This window comes from Cydia strobilella, chromosome 12 (assembly GCF_947568885.1).
Source record: "Cydia strobilella chromosome 12, ilCydStro3.1, whole genome shotgun sequence".
NCBI classification, from domain to species: domain Eukaryota; kingdom Metazoa; phylum Arthropoda; class Insecta; order Lepidoptera; family Tortricidae; genus Cydia; species Cydia strobilella.
The window spans coordinates 2208485-2232882 of record NC_086052.1 but is presented as its reverse complement, the minus strand read 5'-3'; the positions used below and the strand labels follow the sequence as shown (position 1 = coordinate 2232882).

General features: G+C 37.7%; 1 protein-coding gene across 1 annotated transcript in view; it reads right to left on the bottom strand.

The window, feature by feature from the left end:
• LOC134745925 (G-protein coupled receptor Mth2-like) overlaps nt 1-24398 on the bottom strand; it is a 184173-nt gene that overhangs the window by 11483 nt on the left and 148292 nt on the right. Inside the window, exons 2-9 of the mRNA XM_063680042.1 lie at nt 15440-15663; nt 13053-13279; nt 11022-11207; nt 8090-8168; nt 6693-6874; nt 5295-5420; nt 2069-2216; nt 864-1053 (exon numbers count right to left, since the gene is read on the bottom strand). Coding sequence (XP_063536112.1) covers nt 864-1053; nt 2069-2216; nt 5295-5420; nt 6693-6874; nt 8090-8168; nt 11022-11207; nt 13053-13279; nt 15440-15663 — 1362 coding nt within the window. The remainder of the gene's footprint in view (nt 1-863; nt 1054-2068; nt 2217-5294; nt 5421-6692; nt 6875-8089; nt 8169-11021; nt 11208-13052; nt 13280-15439; nt 15664-24398) is intronic.

Here is a 24398-nt window from a genome sequence, read left to right as displayed (position 1 = left end):
TATATTAATTAGGCACTATAATTTCATTATGATTATTTATGGGAGTGCACTGCACAAGCGCTCCTTAGAGGAAGCCGCGCCTGATCAAGGATATTTACAGATATAGTATGAATCTTCTCAAATGATTTTTACGTTTAAGACTCTAATCTGTTAAACAAAAGCCAGTGTTTCTTTTATGCGAGCGGTCGGCCATTGTGTGCCATTGTGTCTGACAATAGCTCGCGCCGTAGCACGCGCTCAGACACAATGGCACACAATGGCCGATCGCTCGCACACCGAAGATGCAGACTTTACAACGGCAGCAACGCGAGGCAGAGGTGTAGGGTTAGAACCGGCGTAACTTTATTTGACGTTTATAAGCGCATTGTAATATGCCTACTTAAATAATAAATTATATTTATCAACAACAACGCCGCAACAGTAATGCAGCTGCAGTTGACAACCTAACGTCACCTTAACAAGTTGATTATTGAAGTGTGATAAGCAATTATTAACAGAAGACGTCACAATTTGAATTCTTATGTCATGCTTGACACTTGTTCTTGCATTTAAATTCCGTAAACTGAGGTAGGTAATTATAGGTCTACAAATACCTTTGGTTTAAATTAACATAAGTGGTTTTGAATTAGTGTGTGTGTGATGTAGAAGTAGCACTAACAGATATGTATAATATATCTAGTTATCGGCCTATGTAAAAAAAAATACTAGTTTAATTTTAATAGAATCATCCCCCTTCAACTACTAGGGGTCTAAATTTTACAGCCAATACTATGTTATACTATGACGTTTAATGACTAGCGGCTCAAAAGACGCTAGTATGGGGTCTCTAACGCCAAACTAGACCTAAATTGAACAAGGTCTACCTTCACGTAGGAGCGCACAGGCTGCTGCAGCACGAACATGCCAAAAATGACGACGCCCTGGAGTGCGTTGATGATGTCGAACACCGACCAAACGGAGACGGAGCTGGACCCTGCCCCCGCCCACCAGGACACCACCTCCAGCACCCAGGATAGCCCCATGATGACGGAGAGCAGGCAACTCGTACGGAAGCTAGAAGAATACAAAGCTTTTAACGTTTCATATTGCACTCAGAATGTTGTTGGGGCTGCCCACATGGTGCAGTGCATCGCTCATGTTCGCCGAGGCCCGTGCGAAAGAAAATCGTCTAGATGATGGGCAGGCTTAGGGGCAGTACCAACAGCAATCTGGAGGTCATTGCAGAGAGACTTGAGAATCCTATACTGGCGCATTGGATTCGCCAAGTTATAGGCTTTCGTAAATTTAGAAAATAGGTTATGTATATATAGTTGTAGTATTATGTACAAAAATTAACATTAGTTCTTAAGTTATACTAACAACGTATGGATGTAAATCTGAAATAGATATTTTCAATTCAATTACGTGTGGTGGCAAAATTTGTAGGTTCAGCTCGGTAGTGCTGTTAGAGCAGAAAAAATAGTTTTCGAGAAAAACGCAAACACATCACAAAAATTTGTATTCAGTTCTTGTTAATAACGAGGCAGATTGAGCAGTTGGAGATAAAATAAAACTATGAAACAGGATTACATCGCGTATATTGAATTTATAATACATCCCGACATTTCGAACCCTTTACAGCGTTCGTGGTCAACGGGTGAGTAATCCGTTTTCATAGTTTTATTTCATGAGTAACTACCGCGGTAACCGAAGACAGTTGGATATATTTTAAAAAAATGTACTTGGAGTCATTACACGAAAAATGTGAAAAGAAGTAAGATTTTGCCGTCTTATTTTATATTTGTGATAAAACACATCCATTGTAAGATTTAAACCGGCCTAGTGCGAGTCGGACTCGCGCACTTCCAATCCAATACTTACTTACTACCTCCGGTGAACCAACGACCCAAAGTGAGTCCTTTTTTTACGTTGGGGAAATGCGTTTAAGCATGCCACCTGGTCCGGGGGAATCAGCCCAAGCCTGGCCTGGATCTGGCCTCCGACACCAGATCACGCCATGCCTTTCGGTCTTTCGATAGCTCCAATACTGATTTCATATTTACAACACACTACATTGTAAAATACTTACATTTTTCTATACTTTTTTAACCGCTGCGTGAACCCGCCGTTGTCTCTTGTGGGCGAGCGCTCCGGAACAGTTAATGGCTGTCCTAACACTGTGCCCAGGCGCACCCAGTCGTCCGTCGTACTGAAGTCCGAATGGGCCAAATCTAATGCTAAAGCAAAAAAGCATAATTTATTATCAAGGAAGTTCTTCCACGTGGTTTCATGTGGGTACTCAACCAATCCTGATATAGATGCATCTTCACCACTTCACCATTACCTTGAACCATCCGAACGTCGCATTAAAGCAAATACACCTTGCGGCCGCCCGGGGATCCTAGCTCCAAGGCAAAACCTTATTAAAACCTTGTGTGTGGTTGCCCCATTAAAAAATGTTGAGTATGGCTGAACTAATCCCTCAGTTGTTGAAAATCTGAATATAGTCCAAATGATTTTTACGTCTAAGAACCTAATTTGTTAAACAAAAGCCATTATTATTTTAGCGAGCGGTCGGCCATTGTGTGCCTATGTTAGGCACGCGCTCAGAAACAATGGCACACAATGGCCGACCGCTCGATTAAAAGAAACAATGGCTTTTGTTTAACAAATTAGGGTCTTAGACGTAAAAATCATTTATGAAGATATATACTACAATCGGGTACTTGATGATGATAGGTATATTAAAATAAAGAATTAAGAATTCACTCATCAAAAATAATTTGCTGTACCTGGTATTTTGCAACTAGCGTCTATAATGTACCTATGAACTATCCAATATTTCAAATTAAAAGGTGTGACTCCTGTGGACTTTAATTAACAACGTGTGCTCATAATAAAGGCATGTTTTAAAGCGTAACAGTTTTATCCCTACAAAACCAGGTGCCAAATGCCAATAGTAGTTTTATAAATACATTCATAAGTGCATCTTTGTCTCAGGTAACTTTGTAGAAAGCGTTACTAATGAAATAATAGCAGCAGAAAGTAGGTAGCTAAGCGGGTGAAGTGTTCAAAATGATCTTCGCACAATCTGACTCCCTTTAAGAGTCCACGGCAAGCTCGGTTCTCCATACAAACGTAATTACGCTCTCATTTTAAAACGACTAGCTAGATTGCTCTGAAACTTTGTACTTACAATAGGATAAGGTATCTAGGTCTGTAAAGTTTATGTAGCTTCGGATACAATAGTAAAAAAATACAGCGAATTTAAGTTTTTCCTACAAAACTTGTTTTTGCTCTATTTCGTTTGTTTTGTAAACTAATTACAGACTATACCTCATGTCATTGTATGTGCAAAGTTTCATTCCAATCCAACAGGTAGTTTTAAAATGGGAACGAGCTTACCGGGAACTCTTCACAAAAATGTTGCGCTTTCTGTAATATAAATACAGACATCTAAGCATTTGTTTACCATGCATAAAGATGCCGTTCGGATATCAACTGCAACTGCATTTCTGTTGCTACGGCAACGCTATATCTGTCAATTTCCTTGACTAATTCAGTAACGTTCGCCGCGATTATGACGTATTCGGTCATTCCGTCACTCATTTTATCAAGGAAATAGATTGACACAGTGACGGTAACACCGATGACGATCCGAACGACACTTTAATCGAACTTAAACTGTTGTGAATCACTAAAAAAACGAGTGATATTTTATGATACAGTTCAACCGTAAAATTAATTTGTAGTTTGGTTACCATTCGCTCCTATAATTTTGAGGTTTCCGGAAATGCCAATACCAAAAATGATAAGTAATTGTTAGTGATTATTACCACGAACTATTCGGTGTAAAATCAATGTTTACTTTTCCACATTATCGTGTTGTAGGTATAATGTTTGAAATACAATACTCGTAATGCTATTAGGGAAATCCCACGGCAAATGTTTTCTGTGTTAGTCATTCATAAATGAAGACGTAACTGTTTTATTAGTACTTTCGTCATATTTTTGAATATGTGATTATTATTGACGTACATGATGAAAGCACACGACTATTATTACGTGTTTGTTTATGTTTATAAGAATACACCTACTTGCCTTAGTCATAATAAAACAAACAAAACTTTTATCGCTTTATAACATGAAACTCAAATAGGCGTGGGCACGCTACGATAATAAAGAATGTTCGAGTGTTCCGGGGTTTGCACTAAAAGTGTTCTCTTCTTATGGTGGTAAGAGTGGAATCTTTGAGCGTTGCGAGGGTTTCAAGGGTTAAACAAACTTTGCTACGGAGTAAAACACAATTTTTTCAGCACAACAACGTGAGTAAAATACTATCTATTACATTACAGATCAAATTCAAATGAGCGCTATTTACTACTAATCATTACTTTAGCTATCATTATTTTTTGAAATCACTACTCAAAATTTGCATCAAATTCACCACGCTGAAAAATGAAACTTTCTCGTGAGTTTTTGAAGAATAATGAGAACCTTTACGAGCTGGTGTGATGAAAATATTAAGTTCCTCTGACTAGTATACACTACTAGTAAACGAACGAGGAAGTGCTGCAAATTGTTGGAGAGAAGAGAAACTAAGAACCATAGAGAATAGACGAGGCAAAATGATAGGTCACTTTAAGACACGACACTATCTTTAAAACTATATTAGAAGGCAAGATCGAAGCGAGAAGAGGAAGAGGAAAACCACGAGCAAGCTACAACCGACAACTGAAAGGAAAAGCAAATGTCGTGTCTTACAGGGACCTACCAGAACTTGGCCGAGGACCGCAAAAACTGGCGCATACCGCCAAGAGCCATGCTCTTAAGACGGTTCCCTGAGCCAGAAGGCGAAAAATCTCCTTATATGATCATGTTTTTCTAAGAGGCGTTGATATTCTTAGACGTGGAAAAAATATATGTAGTTCTTGACTATATTATCTTTAATAACATAGCTTCCGATACACAAATTATGATACTTCGCTCGATACAATTAATTCCCAAAGTAACCTCTAACTCGGACTTTTAATCAAACTTTACTCGGTTATTAATTATGTGATACTATAAACAAAAAAAGAAGAAAAAACTATTTTAACTTAAATAGTAATTTCATAGCTTTCTAATTTCGATATTGTAAGGTAACGTTTTTAAAATAAATAAAAATCGACAAAATTCGATCATAATTGACACTTGGCGCGCATTATCTTTCCCGTTCTTTCTTGCGAAATGTGACAGTGACAGCGGCAAACCGATGGAACGGCCTTAAAATTTGATGATGATGATGACTAGTTTAACTGAATATAAGAACTTACGCGTAACATCCTTCAGTTTGTCATAGTGTTTCGCGAACGCGCGCGACGTGCACACAAAGATGACGAGGTTGCTGAGCAAGATGGCCGCCACGGGCCCGTAGAAGTAAGGTAGGGCTGCTTGGTCCGCTGCAAACAAATCATAGGGTAAACGATGTGGATCCGCACGCCGCTCTGGTGTGTGAGCGAGTCAGCATGTAAGCCATGATGTTACGTTAGAATGCGTGGCATACACCCTGACCTGACCCTGGGTGGCATACATGTGACCATCGCATGCATGAGACTAATTTGTACTTGCAATTTGACATCAAAATGATGTAATTTTGTTATGTACCTACGGATAAATACAAGCGAGTGAATGATTACTAAATGACATCATTTAGATAACGTCAGATATTTACGGGCTAAATTTTTGACGTGATAACGTCTTATACTTTTCCAAGAAATTAAAATCATTTCTACTAATAAGACCATTTTATAATCTGAATGAATATTTTGATAACCTGACATTTTAATTGTAATATTTAAGGAATTTTTATTGAAATACAATTTAAAATTAAATAAATAACTACCTAAACATAGAGTATAAAAATTAAACTAACCTAAAACATTGTAATTAGATTATTTAGATTGTTATTTTAAGTTAGTCTAAGATTTTGCATGCCATATTGTGGTAGACCATACATGCATGTAACACTTAATAGCTACACTATGTACCTATAACATCCCAATGACATGTAACCATAACAACTGTGTATGTTCAAGCGAAATAAATAAATTGAAATTGAATTGAATATAAATTGATGAACACCGCGGTAGCATGCACGAAAAAGTGTCACGTTGTGGACATGGTAACGTGACGTGCCATTCTTAAATTATCGTCCGTAAACAGACTTTACAGACAACCATATATTTTTTGACAATATTGGCTGTTTTATGGAAACTCAGAAATCGCAAAATAAATGGTCTGTCTCATAAAAATTTCCAGATCAAATCTGTGAAAATGTGGAATTGTTCCAATAGCAAAAGTTTATCTCGCTAAGTTTACATATTGAAATAAAATAAAAGTGGTAGGTACTAAGTGACCTAGAAATTTCCAGTCCCAATACATTCTTTATAAAAATCGTCGCTCCCGTTACATCGCCATCTAACGTGATAATTGGTAAACCGTTTTATATTAAAGAAGTCATACTTACTTTTGAACTAGCAGCCCTTGACCCCGAAGTTGGAACGGTAGAACCACCGCGTAGACACAGTACCACATCACAAAAAATGTCAATACTTTTTAAAAAATAATTCCAAACCCTTAATCCCAATAAAAAATTCATTAGCGCGATGTAGAAATCGCCGCTCCCGTTACAGCGCCATCTAAACCAGTTTATATGAAAGATAAATACTTACTTTTGAACCAGCAGCCCTTGACCCCGAAGTTGGGCTTGAGATAAGTGCTGGGCACGGCCGGCGACAGCTCCATACTGATGGTAACCACCAATAAGATCACCGGTAGCACCACCGCGTACGCGCAGTACCACCCGAAGCGGCGTCGCATGCTTCTTCTGCTTACAGACGAGTTTAGGTATCGCCTGAAAGAGATCGCCATTTAAGAATACTGACATTTTTAAGTAGGGAACGGAAACAGTGGCTCAGCTCGAACAGTGACTCAGTCACCCAAATATCGCCTCTCTCGTGTTGAAATTCGGTTGAGTGAGCCACTGTACTCGGCCTATTCCTACCGAGCCACTGTTTCCTCCTTGACCCTAATCTACAAGCAATGAATAATAAAAAGGTCAGCGCAGCGCAGGTAATAAAAAGTCAGCGGCAGAAGTAGCTGGGTCTAAATTTTTTTTCGTTGTCTTGTTTTTTGTCCCCAAAAAATGTGACGGAGTGTAGCTTTTTGTATAAGATTAAATTTAATTTTTAATTTTGCTCGTGTAAAACATAATCTACAGCTAGGATATGCGATAGCACTCGACTTTTTTTATTTATTTGATAGAAGACGGAAATACAAGCGTGACAGAGGGGTTAGAAATAAGACAACGATTAAAATTTTAACACAGCTAACAGAGCCAGTTGTACAAAATATATTATTTTATTATCTTGACAATAAAGTTATGCTCAAATTAATTTAATTACCTCACCCCACTTAGCCAGCCTACTGGTTTAAGTATGACTCATACTAGAACGGTCCAGGTCCGGGCCGAGGCGTCTGATACATCGTTTTCTCTAGAAAGCATCACGTGATCACCGATCAGACATCATAGAAAACGAAATGTCGAATGCCTCTGCCAAAACCCGGACCGTTCTAGCTAGTGTGAGACATCTTTTAAGGTACTATTAAATTATTAACATATGTGGGTCAAAATTCTTTTCGTTGTCTTGTTTCTGACCACTCTGTCACGTTTCTATTTTTCTTTTACCAAATAAATGTAAAAAGTTGAGTGTATTGCACGTCTTTCTAGCTGTAGATTATGATTCTCTTGAAAAAGTTTAAAAACTAAATTTCACCCTATACAAAAAGCTCCACTCCGTTACATTTTTTGGGGACAAAAAACAAGACAAAATTATTTTCGTTATCGTGTTTCTGACTACTCTGTCACGTTTCTATTTTTCTTTTATCAAATAAATAAAAAAAGTTGACTGTATTGCATGTCTTTCTGCCTGTAGATTATGATTATCTTGAGAAAGTTTAAAAACTAAATTTCACCCCATACAAAAAACTCCACTCCGTCACGTTTTTTGAGGGGAAAAACAAGACAACTAAATGAATTTTAAACCACGTAATGATTACAATAACTTACCTAACATTTAGAAAAATATCGAAGCTCATAACGTTCAACCAGAAAAAACAGGACACGAACGAAAACTGGATGAGGTACGCTGAAACAAACAAATAACATTACCATCCCCAATAACAACAATGGTGAGAAAATACATTTGCCCAGCAGAGCAGTGAGACACGTAAAAAAAACAATGGGGCCTTTTCCAACTTACATTGTGACATCGCAATGATGTCTAAATGATGTCAGTCGCGCGTGCATTTCGCTCTTATTATCCGTACATGTATTGGCGCGACGAAACGCACGGGCGACTGACATCATCATCATCATGTCAGCCGATAGACGTCCACTGCTGGACATAGGCCTCCCCCAAGGCTCGCCACTCCGACCGATCCTGTGCCGCTCGCAACCACCGAATTTCCGCGACCTTCACCAGGTCGTCGCTCCATCTCGTTGGAGGCCTACCGGCAGTGGACTTGGACTGACATCATTTCGATTTTCATGTCACAATGTAAGTTTGAATTCGCCTCTATGTATTGAACATTTGTTACACGTGTCGATTAAAATTTCATATCGAGGCCGTAATATTATTCTACGTAGATTATGTATGAATTTATTTCCATTATATTCTGAACGGATGATTATTTCATTGGAGTAAATAAAGCCAGGTCATAAAAAATGGAATAGGTAAGTAAAATAATTAATAATTTTAAAGAGAAGACCTACAACGCTCGCGCGGGTTCGTACCTAGTGTAAATGTGGCAAGTGTGATGGGCACCTTTGCGCCTGATACAGCTCGCGGTAGCCTTGTTTTCCAATTATCTGATTCAATTCGGCTTATATGTATAAAAACTACTAAATTGAACTACTTTTATATTATACACATAGATTTAAGATTAGATCCTAAGTATGCATGTAATATTGGTATGCCCCCACGGGGTCCATGTGGAACTACCAAGAATTTGTAATACCTATAAAACCCTGTTGCAATAAATAAATTTGAAATATGAAATATATTAAATGATTTAGATATATTTAAGTTTTATTTTTATGATTGTATATCCTATTATCCTACCATTGATTTTACAAGTCTCTTTTTTTGCCTTTTTTTTATATTAGCCTATTTTGGAGTCCCACTACTGGGCAAAGGCCTCCCCTCGTTTTCTCCACTCGACCCTATCATCGCCATTTTCCCACCATTTGGGGTAGAATGCATCCAAGTCGTCCCGCCATCTCCTTTTTGGTCTGCCTGAACCCCGGCCTGCACCGTCTATGGTGCTCCGTGGGTCCCACTCAGTAACCATTTTGGCCCACCTTTCCGGGTGCATGCGACAGACATGTCCCGCCCAGTCCCACTTAAGCTTAGCGGTCTTGACGCCTACATCTGCAACTCTAGTTCTGGAGCGTAGTTCCGTGTTTCTGATTCGATCAGTTCTACGAACACCTAATATACTACGCTCCATAGCTCGCTGGAAAACCTTGAGTTTCGATTTTAGGGCCTCAGTTGATGACCAAGTTTGTGCACCGTAAGTTAGGATGGGCAGGATGCACATGTCAAGGAGTTTGCGCTTGAGACACAAGGGAAGGTCACCCTTCATTAGCGCTTTCATGGACCAGAAGCTCTTCCAGGCGTTCTCGATACGTCTATCGATTTCGATAGACCGCCTGTTCTCGAAGGATGCTATCTGGCCCAAGTAAACGTACTCGTCGACATATTGTATATCCTGCCCATCTACTACTATGCTATGTTTAGCTTGATTGGTTTTGCCTTACCAAAAAAAATTAAGAGGTAAAAGTGAAAAGTTTTACATTTCTCTGTGTATATATATTTGGAATAAAACGGTCTCGAAAGTACCTATAAATCAATATAGGATGGCTTCAGAACTTCCGACAATGAAGTTGCTCATTTACTTGGAAGTCTAATCTCAACAATGTCTAGGTTTCCCCTGGGTTGAAGAGTCAAACCAATGCCAACGTCACTAACTTTAATTAGGTATTCGCTCCAGAGTAAAACGGGTGAAGGCGATGAGGATGGAAATGAGAATAAATATCTGTTAACTTGCGTTAACAGCGCCATCTATGGGACACCCTCTATTCTGTATCGAACCCGAATGATGAATTATCTACTTAACGCACCCACCAGGTTACGTAGTTCAAGAGAAGGCCCATAGGTGAAGCTTTAATCAATAGGTTTAGGATAGTAATAAGAAAGATGTACTCGTCCACTTTTCCAATAGACGCCATTCGATATACACGCTGGCTTTTCTCTCCGACTCCGTCGATCTCCGCCCACGTAACGTACCATCAATATCCTTAGTTTTTTAGATAATTATGAAGTATATTCGCCACGAAAACCATGGTGATTGTGTTCGAGCCCGCTGGGTGGCAATTGAAGGCTTCCCAAACATGTGGAATGAGCGATTTGCCACTCAGTGATAATTATATTAATTATTTACCTACCCAAGACGGAAAACGCCTGACCATCCAGCTGCGTGGCCGCTGGGCAGAAAAAAAGTAATCCCAAACATATCTATAGAATGGCATGCCAGAGTTTTACTATGCATGTAACAACTCAGTAATAACAAAGAGGATATAATATTATAGAGCGGTACTGTCATAGTAAATTCACTGCCATCTATCGACACACTTTAAAACTAAAAATGAAGATTTATAAAAATACGATGAAATGTATTTAAATATGGATAAATGTTTTCTTTTATTTGCATTAATTATTTTTATTATTTTAACCCATGTTCTTTTACTGATAAGCGTTAAAATTGTCAAATAACAAACGAAACCGTCAACGCCCTCTATACGAGAGTAGGCCAAAGGTAGTAGCGACATCTGATCGAGAATCAAATTTTCGTGATTTTCGAGGCACGTTTTTTCCTTAGACTGTATCCATCTATTACGGAGTTATATCTATCTTTGGTAATAATATTATGTAATTTACCCATGATAGTACAGGCCAAGACAGGAAACGCATGGCCCGCCAGTTGCGTAGCCGCAAGACAGGAAAAGGCTATTGCCAGACATGTAGAATGGCATGCCAGAGCTTTGCCATGCGTGTCTCGCAGCTCGGTGATGAATGTGTACACGCACGCCGTTGCGAGCAGAAATGGCACGGAGATTAGTAAACCTGTGAACAAATCAGGAGTTATTGCTAAAAAGATTAAAATAAGCAGCAATGATTTATTATCAAGGTAAATAATTGTACCCACAGTTTTGCTCGAGGGTGTTTTGCTAGATTCGCTAGGTTTTTATTTTCTTCATTTCTCAAAACTTACGTTAATCACAACATATACATATAAAGTGGCTCGTCGAACGCTCGTTCTACACCTATGGGGAATTCGTTGCTCACAAGGTCAGTGCCTAGCATTGTAGTAAAAAAAAAAAAACCTTTATAATTATAATAAATTTAATATAATTTTTTGTGACATGTGAATTGACTTTTGTTTTCTTTTTTTTGTTTTTTGATATTTATTTCTAATTTCGACCATGATTTACTTTATTTAATTTTTTGTTTTTGTTACACCTAATTGTATATTTATTGTTTAGATATTAATTTTAAGTTTTATCTCGATTTATATTTTAACTGTATTGTAATTATAAGTTTTTGACATGTAAATTGGTTTTATGAATAAAATGATTATGATTATGATTATGATTATGATTACCTTATAGAATGGCCTTAACTTAAGAACCAGAAGAGTTTCTACACTTCGTCAAAGATAAAGATAAAGAAGAATATAAAGAAAGTTAAATTCAAGTAGGCATATTACAATGCGCTTATGAACGTCAAATAAAGCTACGCCGGCTCTAACCCTACACCTCTGCCTCGAGAAGATTTAAATTCCCCCTCAATTGGAGGAGGGTATTCCAATATGGGACCGGCAAATTGTAGGCAAGTTCAACGTAATTATAAAGCAACACCGGTTACCCGTCTGGTAAGTACCTACCGAATTAGTAGCTTTTAAGTCTAACCCTGAACAAAAACAAAACTTGACTTCGGTAGACTGCTTTCAAAAGAATTTTTCCATGTGGAAAGAAACTTCATTCATGTAAAACTTAAAGAAACTTTCTTTCTGCTCGTTAAAAGTATGAATTTGATATATATTCAACCCCCAAGTTGAAAATTTCCGGTTCAACGTCTGACGAAGTCGTCTCGAGAATATTATTTTTCGTTTTAGCACACTAATGTTGTTTAAAGTGTACCTAATTGTGAACTAGCGTGGAAGTGTGCTAATGAAGAATTAATCTTGAAACACGTTTAAGTATTATTTAGCTAACACCCAGCATTCCATCGTGGCTGTTTGTAAAGTCCATCTATCACTTTACTAAGCAACTACCGAACAACGTAATGTTCTTCGAATGCTTGGGTCTCTAATGTTTCTATTGATTCCCATAAAGTTTTAAGTCCTAATGTATTGTTTGTCCACATATTCGTTAGTCATAATTTGGTTTTTCTCAGAAACGCGTAACTTCAGGATTGCCATAAAACAAACCTAACCTAACCTATATATAGGATAACCTTAGGAAAATCCTGAAAAGTTAACGGTTTCAAAATTATAACTAATGAAAATCAGACAATCATTACATTATGACTTTCAATAATTATGTCAAACAAAGGGACCCCTCTTCGAGCACACTGTTAACATGGGTATATATTTTGTTACTGTTTACACAATCACTTAGAATCGCACTTAAACTATCAACGCAACTAAAAACGAAGCGATTAAAAATAATAGTGAGTAAAAACCGTACTGATAAATATTTTGAATCACTTAGAATTACGAAATATGTGTTACTTACACCAGCCAACAGTTGATTTTAGGATCAAAATTTCTTTATTATACTTACGAGTAAGTTCAGTTTTTTTTATTACTCAATGAGTTCGGATAATTATTTTTTTCAGTGTGGATGTAAATAGTCATAGCTAAATGCATAAATTCATTCGAAACAAATTAAAACAAGAGGAACTTACCTACGGCGTAAAGTATGAGTGTGGTAGAAGTCTTAGCCGTTTCCACCGGCTGAGAAAAGCACACCAAAGGTAACGTGACCCCCGCTGGATTGGACTCGTTGTAAAATGTCTCCATGCAGAAGTCTTTGGTGCTAAGTAGAGGCGGCTTGCTGAATGGGACGAAGAGAGAACCGTTGACGAGTAGGTAGAACTCGTCTTCGCTGATTTTGTCTGGTTCCAGTTTGTATCTGTAAAGGAAATTAAAATACAAATACAAATACAAATACAAATACAGATACAGATACAGATACAGATACAGATACAGATACAGATACAGATACAGATACAGATACAGATACAGATACAGATACAGATACAGATACAGATACAGATACAGATACAGATACAGATACAGATACAGATACAGATACAGATACAGATACAGATACAGATACAGATACAGATACATATACAGATACAGATACAGATACAGATACAGATACAGATACAGATACAGATACAGATACAGATACATATACAGATACAGATACAGATACAGATACAGATACAGATACAGATACAGATACACATACAGATACAAATACAAATACAAATGTTAAAGATATAGAACCTGTCTGTATACATAATAATTTTTTTCTTAGAGTTAGACAGACAATGACAGACTGTCTTCATTTTTAAATAAAATATATGTATGTATTAGCATTTGTATAATAATACATTTCTCTTAAAAAGGCCCACTGATTATCAGTCCGCCGGACGATATCTGCCGGTTAGTTGTTCGGAACTGTCAACTTTTTGTTCTAATCTAACTGGCAGGCTAGTATCGTCCGGCAGACTGATAATAAGTGTTTGATGGTTAGAGGTCAACAATAGCCGAAATAAAGTATATTATAGGGGTCACAATAAATGTATCAGCGATATTTACATGGCAAAATTATAAAGATACTTATAGGTTAATATATAGTAATGTATATCACAGTTTATAAAAAAAAACTGATCTGTCAGCACATCGCAGTTTTCCTTAACCACCAGGAAAATGAGCAACAAATTAAAAGCTAAATTTGAGAATGACGCTTATTATAGCATAAATCGTCTAAATATGGCGGTTTTATTGGCTTACTTCCTAAAAAGACTGTACACGATGAAACCCGGCCATGCATGATCTGGTAACGTATATATTTTTACCGAATACACACATTTTTATTCAAGCAGTTCTATTATTTTAATAATCTGTAATTATTATAATTTATAATAAAAATACAATCATATTACAATGTACGGGCTTCTGTGAGTTTTCGCCAAATATAATTATTCCATCATACCTTAAATTTATTGCCCAGCGTTTTTTGATAATCTTCACTCGCTTCGTACTACAAATTCACCATAGTTTGAACACCTTAGAACTATTTCAATCTGAACACAATCAAAAAGATGTTAGGTATTGTGAAAAGAGAATGTTATAAGGTATAATTTGGTTTATATTATTATATTTAAAAAAAAATTGTTTTAACTGCAAAATTTCGCAGACTCAAAAGACCGTGGACAAAAAATATAGCTACTGCTCAAAGTCACAGACAACCTAACTTTATATTAGGTTTCTAATTTTATTATATAGTTTGATTTACCACAAATTATTAAGGGAAAAGGGGATTTACCACATCATGCGTGGCCGGGTTTCATCGTGTAAAGTCTTTATTGTGAATATTGTTATATAACTCCGTGAGCTAATAATATTGCCATCGGGATATTTGGAAGTTTTCCCTCTTGGGATCAAATCAAGTATGCGAAGAAAAGTTTTGGGATTTTGGGAAGTTTCTAAAGCAATGTAGGTAATAAGGGTATTGATATGGATACATTTTGACAGTTTATGATGTGAATGATCGGGGGGGAAGTAAATGAGTAGCTAACTCGTATTACAAAATTCATCCTAAAATAAACATGCTACTTAACTAAGAACAACACGAGAATAAAGTGGTGGACAAAAAGATCATACAAGCTTTAGATTAGACTAGCGTATCGTAAAAATAGCGTATAGGTACTAAATTGCTAATTCAAGTAGAAAAAAAATTGACCCAAAGCCCAAAGACTTTACTTACAAAAAGTAACTACCGAAATCATTATAAGTTTGATATTCTTTCCTTTGTGGTTGGTGTTCTCTACCTCTAACCGTCTCTGACTAAGGCCCTAGAGGCCCTAATTTATCATTTTCTATAATATTATTGTTTTACTATCGTACACTGGCTGAAATTCAATTGTTTATAGCCTAAAATTATGATTTCGATCCCACTTCGACGTTGGCTAAATCATCGACAGTATTGATGGAGGCTTATTTCCCTAAGATTCAACCAAAAGTCACGAAATTTTGTATGAAGCACACATCGACCTACCTGTCGTAAGCGCAGGGGTTTCCCACGATGGTCTCAAACACGTTGCTGTCATAGCTCCAGATGTGAGACTCGTTGGCCTTGTGGAAGACTGGCTGGAACGTCAGGCTGCTCCGCGCGCAGACCGACCGAGCCGCGCCGTTTTGCATCGTGAACGTGAGGTTCTGACCACTGTCGCAGCATTTTGGCACGACTGGTAGCTGTTTCTTGATTTCTTCGTCTTGGTCCTGTGGGAGAAAAACGTTGGTGAGATTTTGTTCAACGTAAACTGGTAACGGCTTTCACTTTTAATTTTAACAAGTACCTACTACTTGTTAAAATTAAAAGTGAAAGCCGTTTTTCCAGGAAAATGTTGATTGATTTGAAAAGTTTCTGAGGCAATGCATTAACGTATTAAGGATGATGATGATGGGAATGATCGGAGGGAAGTAAATGGAATTTTCGGCAAATAAATAAATTTTGATTTGGTTTGATTATTTTCAAACATGTACCTATTCAATCTGTTTTCATTTTTTTAATTGTAACTAGATTTACAGGAATGTTTTGTTGGAAGAATCTATTAAGTTTGATTAGATAAAGTCTGTTCCGTTCATAACGTTTTAACGTAATTTGTAACAGTCATTTCATACCCATAACTAATTATGGCTGTATCGAGTTTGCATACCTAATTAACTGAAGTTTGTAATATTACCTTTGCCCGACTTGCTACGACTTTTTTTATCATACTGGTATTAGGTGAAGATCAATCGGTCCTCGCTAGGAGTACGGGCGGCCAATTGCCTTTAAGTTGTATTTGGTAATATGTATTTGTTTGAGGTTTTATATGGGGCAATTTCTATGAAAAGGGACCTTATTGTCGCGCACAGCATCGCGCGGCATTGTATTTATATCGGAGCATCGTTTACAATGGCGTAAGCACCATCGACAATAAGGTCCCTTTTTATAGAAAATACCACATATTAATAAGTGTTTACTATCTGCCATTGACCTGGTGGTCTAACATAGAGAGAGACCTCAAGAAAACCCAATTGCCAAAACCGACAATCCAGGACCGACGGGCCTGGCGCAGAAATGTGAGGAGACCCGACCCCAGATAACGGGAGCTGGGACGGACAAAGAAGAAGAAGAAGATCTGGGTGCTTACAATAGTTATTTGTTGAATGATTTTAAATTATCTATTATGCATTTAGCTATAACTATTCACATCCACACTAAAAAAATAATATCCGAATTCATTGAGTAATAAAAAAAACTGAACTTACTTGTAAGTATAAAAAAGAAATTTTGATCCTAAAATCAATTTTGCTGTTACAAAACGAGCTGTTGGCTAGTGTAACACGTATTTCGTAATTCTAAGTGATTGTGAACAAAAATATATTTTTATTGTTATACAAGAATTTCAGTGCAGAAAACGTACAGGTACAAACGTCATCAAGGGCACGTCACGTATCAGATAAAATATTAGAATGAGGCACGATATATGTTTATGATAAAGATATCGTACTATCATATTTATTCAGTCCCACCCAGCTTTATTGGTGATGCATGTAAAAAATATGACATGCCGAATTAGGTCACCAAATTACGTGACAAGGACAGTCAATTAGGGACGTCATTTAGACAATGATAAATCACACAAATCATCACGAAGGCCGATTCTATCATAACTATTTGATATGGTTTTCTTATTTTGATACGACCTTGACCACGGTCAACCACCAATCAACGACCACCAACGAGCACCAATCAGCGTTAGCTCACGCCACGACGACGACACGACTCGGTCGTATCAAATCAAGATGAAAACCATATCAAATTGCGAGCTGCAAACTTTATTGTTTCAATTAAAACTAGATTTTTACTTTTTGTGTTTTTATCTTGTACCTGTACTAAAATTTTAATATCCCATGCAATAAATGGCAGAAACTGGCCGAAAACCGACCCAATAAGCGGCGAAGTGTTGTTCATGATGGCCAGTCCGAGCACGACGATGCCTGGTTTACCTATTTGAAAGAGAAACGCTTGGGGCGCCACGAGCAGGCCTCCAACCCCCGCCCACCTGGGAGAGCATACACCTGCCGCGTGTGTGGACGAGGCATCCTCTCCCGCATAGGTGTCCCTCCGACTCCTGAAGATCCCTTCGACCTTCGCCCACGTGCTGTGATAACCTTTTTGTATTGTTTTCGAGCTGCATGAACTGAATGAACATGATGCATGTAACTGCGTCGAAAAATCGGGAGCTCAAAAACAAAAGGTAATCACGGTCCATATCCCGGTCAATATAAGACTTGTACCACTTTTTTGTGTTGCAATAAATGGTTTCTTATACTTATATTTATTCTTATTCTTATCAAATCGTTGAAACAGAAACGGCCTGCTTCTCAGAATTCAGCTCGAGTGTTCCTCTTGAACTTTGGCGTTCATAAAGAAATTGAACCGACGCAATATATTTAAATTGGTCACGTAAATAGGAGGACGTGCCTCGGTAAAGCTTGGCTACCTGGACGCTATCTAAACGTTTTTTGTTATGAAATAATTTCAAAGGCCAAATTATTATGGAGACGGAATATTAAACCTCGTTACGGATTAAATTGACGTGGTTTTACGTCTGAATAATTGTCTCAGTGATTTATGTAAAACAAGTATATTTAAAGGATCAACACGATTCGCCATTATGGTCATGGTCCGCGGTATTTCAAAAATGAGCGTACTCCCATCTCAAGGGCCGGCAAACAAAATGTTTTGGAGAGCCTAAAGCTGGCCATACACACTAGGGTACGCCTGTACAGTTCAACTGCACAGTCGAAGCTGGTTAGAAAACTGCGCAGTCGTTACATTTTACATTTAACAGAGTATTAGTTTACGAATGTAAAACTTTCATCTACGCTTAATTTGTTGAAGCACTACAATAGCTTCGATTTGTCGGTACCAAAATTTTATGAATATGTTACGATGACGATGAAGAGAATTTTGTAATTTAATGCACAAAATTTTTTGAGGATAGTAATCAATTAAAAATATAAACTACTGTATACATATTGCTACTGAATACTGATGATTGGGCACTATCATGTTAAATATTAATGATATTTTAGTAATAACACTGAAAAAATTATCACCTTTTTTCACTTGAATTAAAACATCAAGATTCAAGATTAATCTATTAACTAAAAAAGGAATATCTCAAGCGTCTACCTCTAGAATACTTGCCTACAAATTCGCTATAACACGGACTTATCTGAACACATTTATCTTCCAAGCAAAATTTCAGGTTACCACTCCTAATGTTGATTTCGTACCTTGAGCGCGCCTTGAAGATAAGGCGTAATTTACTACACACATGCCGATATCAGATAGTGGAGTTGATGGATAAATCTGAGGCGACGAAGAATTTCAGGCATATTCTAATCGCTTTCGAAGAACAGAGAAGTCGAATGCTTAAGCCAAGGGAACTTTGAGTTCAAGGAATCATGACAACTAGAGCAGTCAGCGAGTGTGCGGGTCTCCGGCAAGTTCGGTTCTCCATACAAACGTAGTTCCGCTCTCATTTTAAAACGACTAGCTAGATTGCTCTGAAACTTTGTATTTACAATAGGATAAGGTATATCTATGTCTCTAATTAGTTTACGTATCTTCAGATACCATAGTAAAAAAAATACAGCGAATTTAAGTGTTTCATACTAAACTTGTTTTTGCTCTATTTCGTTTGTTTTTTATAAACTATAAATTGGAACTATAAAAACTAATTTCAGACCTAGATATACCTCATGCACCTCATGTTATTGTATATGCAAAGTTTCATTACAATCTAACACGTAGTTTTAAAATGAGAGAGGAACTACGTTTATAATGGTAAGGTGCAATTCGGCCGAGTTTGCCGGGCACTCTTAAGAAACCTTCTGGCACAGATTAATAAATAGTTTGCTTCTGGCCGCTTATGTATGTAAATGCTTTTTCTGCAAAAACGCTAAGGAATTCTCGGTGTTGCACGTAACGTAACGTTGCAAATTTTTACTATTACTATTAAATAGGGGGTATTTACCATCAAGATTTGTTTTTTGGGCGGCTTCATGAGCTTTAAAAGTACTGCTGCAGAGATAGTTGACCCTCCCTGCATACAAATTACAAAGTAAACAGTATATACAGGGGAGTCCACTATCTCTGCAGCTGACTGTACATACCCACTTTATGAATTAATTATATTCATAGTGGGTAATTGGGTATGCATTTTCGCAGCTCACTACCTTAATGTGGTTTTATACTGGTTTACCGAAACATTCGCCTTCTCTCAAACAATATGTATTACTGGAAGCCACGGCCAGACCGGATTGTATAAAAGCAGCGGACGCAACGAAGTGTGGTGCACGGGCGGGATTCATCTATCAGCTTTTTCGATTACAGCCAACGAATGCGTGGATCGAGTCGTGCCAGCTATAAAGAATGTTAGTGGTGGTATGCGCATGAAATTGTAGATCAGTAAGAAACAATTTAAAAATCTAAATGGCAATGAATTAATTGAACTCGACCTTTAGGTATCTTAGGCGAAACAACGTGAAATATACGTTCCGTTTCAGCGTAACCACAGGATATGAACGGTTAGTTTCACTAGACTTATATCGACCGGGATATAGACCAACGATTGTGAACGCGACCGGACCAACAAATGTGAATGCGACCGTTGGTAACGTTGAAAGTGAACGCAGCCGACGCGCAAGAATGAGGGTAGACAGAGCGCTGTCTACACAACTTTGACACCCACCCGTGAACATGATGCATGTAACTGCGTCGAAATATCGGGAGCTCACAAATAATCCAAAAGGTAATCACGGTCTATATCCCGGTTAATATAAGTCCAATTTTAAGCAGTTATATTTTTAGGTAATAGGAAGCAAACGACACTACAAACGACAGGGTCGAGTGGAGGAAACGAGGGGAGGCCTTTGCCCACACTAAATTAGGCTAGTAAAAAAAAAAAAAAAAAAAAAAAAAAAAAAAAAAAAAAAAAAAAAAAAAAAAAAAAAAAAAAAAAAAAAAAAAAAAGGAAGCAAACGAGCAGACGAGCCGCAGTATAGAGATAGCATAGAGCATATAGTAGATGTATTATTTAGCGGAGAGAGGAGACAGTTTAGTAGTAATAAACGTCACGTCGAACAGACTGGTTGTTTCCTTTAAGGTAGCTCCGCCGTTAACCCCCACCTCACAATAATGCCACTGGTGTGCAATTTTTATATTCAAATTAAAGTCAAAGATCTTCCATAAGAAAAGACCGTCATTTACATCAGTTAGTAGAGCAGAAGAAATGAAACTCTTCCTATCTGGCTGTGTCGGATCGCAGTTCATACACAAATATCTTGCCCTACGACGGTCTTCTACAATAAGTTTTATTGACCGACACACACCGGCACACGAGTAGGTATTTTGCTATTGAGCTTGTATTTTCCCACGTCTATGAAGACACTCATAGAAATGAATGGATTACATCACACAAACAGTAGCATTTGCCTACTTAATGGCCCGTTTACCGCTACTTACGGAAAAAAGACGCCACGTTGCATCAATTGCGGCTTGTTTATTTTTTTTGTTAGAAATGTAAGACGTGCTTGTAAATAATCAGATGTGGCGCCACTGTTGCCACAGAACCTCGTATTAAATGCCGGCTCCCAGATTTTTTAAAGAGTATTGTTTAACTCGAGTTGTAGATGTAGGTGTCAAGAGCGCTAAGCTTAAAGGATGACTCATGTTAGACCGGGCCGTGTCCGGGCCGGAGCTTCCGGCGCTTATTTTTCTATGACATGACAGGTGATCACGTGATGCTTTCCATAGAAAACGAAGCGCCGGAAGCTCCGGCCCGGACACGACCCGGTCTAACGTGAGTCATCCTTAAGTGGGACTAGGCTGGAAATGTCTGCCGCGTGCACCCGGAAAGGTGGGCTAAAATAGTTACCAAGTATACCATAAATGGCTGGGATGCAGGCGGCCAGGCAGACCGAAAAAAATATTGATGGGAGTACAAATGCCCTGTCATTTGTACTCTCCCATGATCAAAAGTAGAGGAAACGAGGGGAGGCCTTTGTCCAGTGGGACTAAATTAGGCTAATAAAAAATGTTTAAAGAATGTTGGCTTTGAGAAGCAAAGAGTAGTTTTGAGAAGCAAAGAGTAGCTTTGAGAAGCAAAGAGTAGCTTTTGAGAAGCAATGATTAGCTTTGAGAAGCAAAGAGTAGCTTTCTCGAATCCACAAGCATTTGAGGGTTAAAATTTAGTAAAAGCGATACATATATTAAGGTTAATAATCCGGTAAAAGGAAAATATTTTTTTCGCTAAGGGCAGTGTAGCCATGCTTGTCAGGCTTTTTAAAATGAGAGCGTAACATCGATTGTAGGTAGGATTGCGGCTAAGTTAGTATGACTCTTAGCGCCACTTGCACCATCCCACTACCCCGGGGTTAACCAGTTAAACCGTTAACCCAGTGTCAAATTGTACTGGTAACCATGGTAACTCCAGGTTTAACCGGTTCGGGGATAATTAAATAATGTTTACATATGTGAACTTTTTCCATTCCACCATCCCAAGGCGAAATATTCACCTGATTCTACCCATTATACTTTTAAAGCCAATTGTACAATTCTTATCAGATTCACTCAAGTATCCTCGAATTTACGTCATACTCACCCGGACACGGGGAATCCCTCTCGACGTTTAAGTGTGATTTACCGGAATACCGGATCTAAAATCTCCAGCTTCCATTCCGATAAAAGATTGCGATCTGCGGAATCTGAGGTATTTAGTCATTTAGATAGTGTTGATAAGGACTTGATTCTTTTGTCTTTATTTGATTATTTCGACTCTTTATAAGAGACTCCGGAGGAATTCGAGTCGTGAGTTTTTTTTTATCATAAAATGTACCTCTAGTTTCCCCTTTGGGTTGGAAGGTCAAATGGCAGTGGCCACGTTAGAATCTAGTGATTGCATCAATCACGATGCAACCAGGAAAGCGCTAAAATGAGAGACAGAAAGAGTCTCAAAAACTGAATGCTCGGTTCTCCATACAAACGTAGTTCCGCAGCGCTCTCATTTCCAAACGACTAGCTAGATTGCTCTGAAACTTTGTACTTACAATAGGATAAGGTATATCTATGTCTATAATGACTTTATGTAGCTTCAGAAACCATAGTTAAATAAGTGTTCCGTTTGTCAAAACAAAGTTTTGCACGGAACACTAAAAATTACAGCTAATTTAAGTTTTTCATACAAAACTTGTTTTTGCTCTATTTTGTTTGATTTATAAACTGGAGCTATATAAACTAATTTCAGAACTAGATATACCTCATGTCATGTCATTGTATGTACAAAGTTTCATTACAATCCAACACGTAGTTTTAAAATGAGAGCGAAACTACATTTGTATGGGAAGGTGCAATTCGGCCGAGCTTGCCGGGGACTCTTAAGAGAACTCAAAAAATTCGAGTCATTTGTACTTAAAGACTTTAGCAACACTATTGACTGATACCGACTAGAATATTTCTTGGAATAAGGAGTGTTTCTACGCTGAAAGATAAGTAAAGTATTCCCTAACCTTATCGCTAGTGATTGTGGTTACTGACTGATCGATTTTCGAAACTTCTAGGAATCATAATCGTAATCGTTTTCAGAAAAAAATATGGCCATTCGTTTTTTTCCGAAAAACCATCAACTTTTGGGTTATTTACACTCAGAATCACGAGTACTATTTTATGAGTTATGAGACAAAGAAAAAAAAAGGGTCCCCAGTTTTACATACAAATTTTGGCTGTCAGTTTTGTAACGGTCGTAAAAATGCGTAGGTAACAAAACTGTAATTTTTGGGGACATATTTTTTTTCTTTTTAAATAGACAATCCTCGTGATTCTGAGTAGAAATAACACAAAAGTTGATGGATTTTTGAAAAAAAGTTAGGTACACTTTTAAGTGAAAATGCCCACAGAGACCAGAGATTAAATCATCATTCTAGCCTTCAGTCGCCCACTGCTGAGCATAGGCCTCTCTTCGTGTACGCCACTTATCCCGGAGAGACTTATCTTAGAGATTAAATAAAATGTATTATCAGTTATGATACCAGTATCTGCTAGGACGTATCCCGAAACAATTTATTTAGTGTAAGGGTAAGTAAGGAAAGATGTTTCTCAATAGGCTCCAGATACAACCAGGAATTGTTATTTACACCCGCACTTCCAGCGAGATATCGTAACTAAATATGATCGTGTCAGAGTATAAAGTTCCATTGATACCCAGCCTAGAGCACTCTTACTTGAAACGTGACTTTACACCAATATATATAGGGTAGCATTTCCCTATTCATCCCGATCCTAAAGTTGGTTAAGAAAAGTTGCGTTGGTGTTTTGCTAACAGGTAACATCGACTCAGTTTAACAATTTCGTATCTAGCTCAGTTACGTAAATGGAAAATCCGACCCTGTTTCCAGGCACATAAAATTGAATTTCAAGTAAAGGGAAAAGAAGGATAAGATGCTGAGAAAGATAGGGGCTATGAACAACAGAAATGCCCGTCACGTGCCGGAAATAAGGCCGGACTCATTGGTTGCTAGCTTACTAGAGTACGGGCGAGTTCTGTTCTCGGACGAACCATTTTAAGATGACCTTGAGATCTAGTGGTTCAGTCGCTCTTGATTTATAATGGAGTGACAGAGATGAAAGTTCACAATTTCGATTTTCTTTATATATAACTGTATATTATATATCTCGTTGTCTAGTTCCCACAACACAAGCCTTACTGAACTTATTGTGGGACTAGGTCGATCTCTTTAAAATTTCCCTATATTTATTTGTCGAAGTCTAGTCAAAGCTCCCACTTTGTCGCTAACCATAAGGACGAGATTTGCTTGTATTTTTATACGAATAACCTGTCAAAGCGTCTTTATTGCTTTGAAACACATTTATTTATTATTAATACTGATAAAAGCGAAAT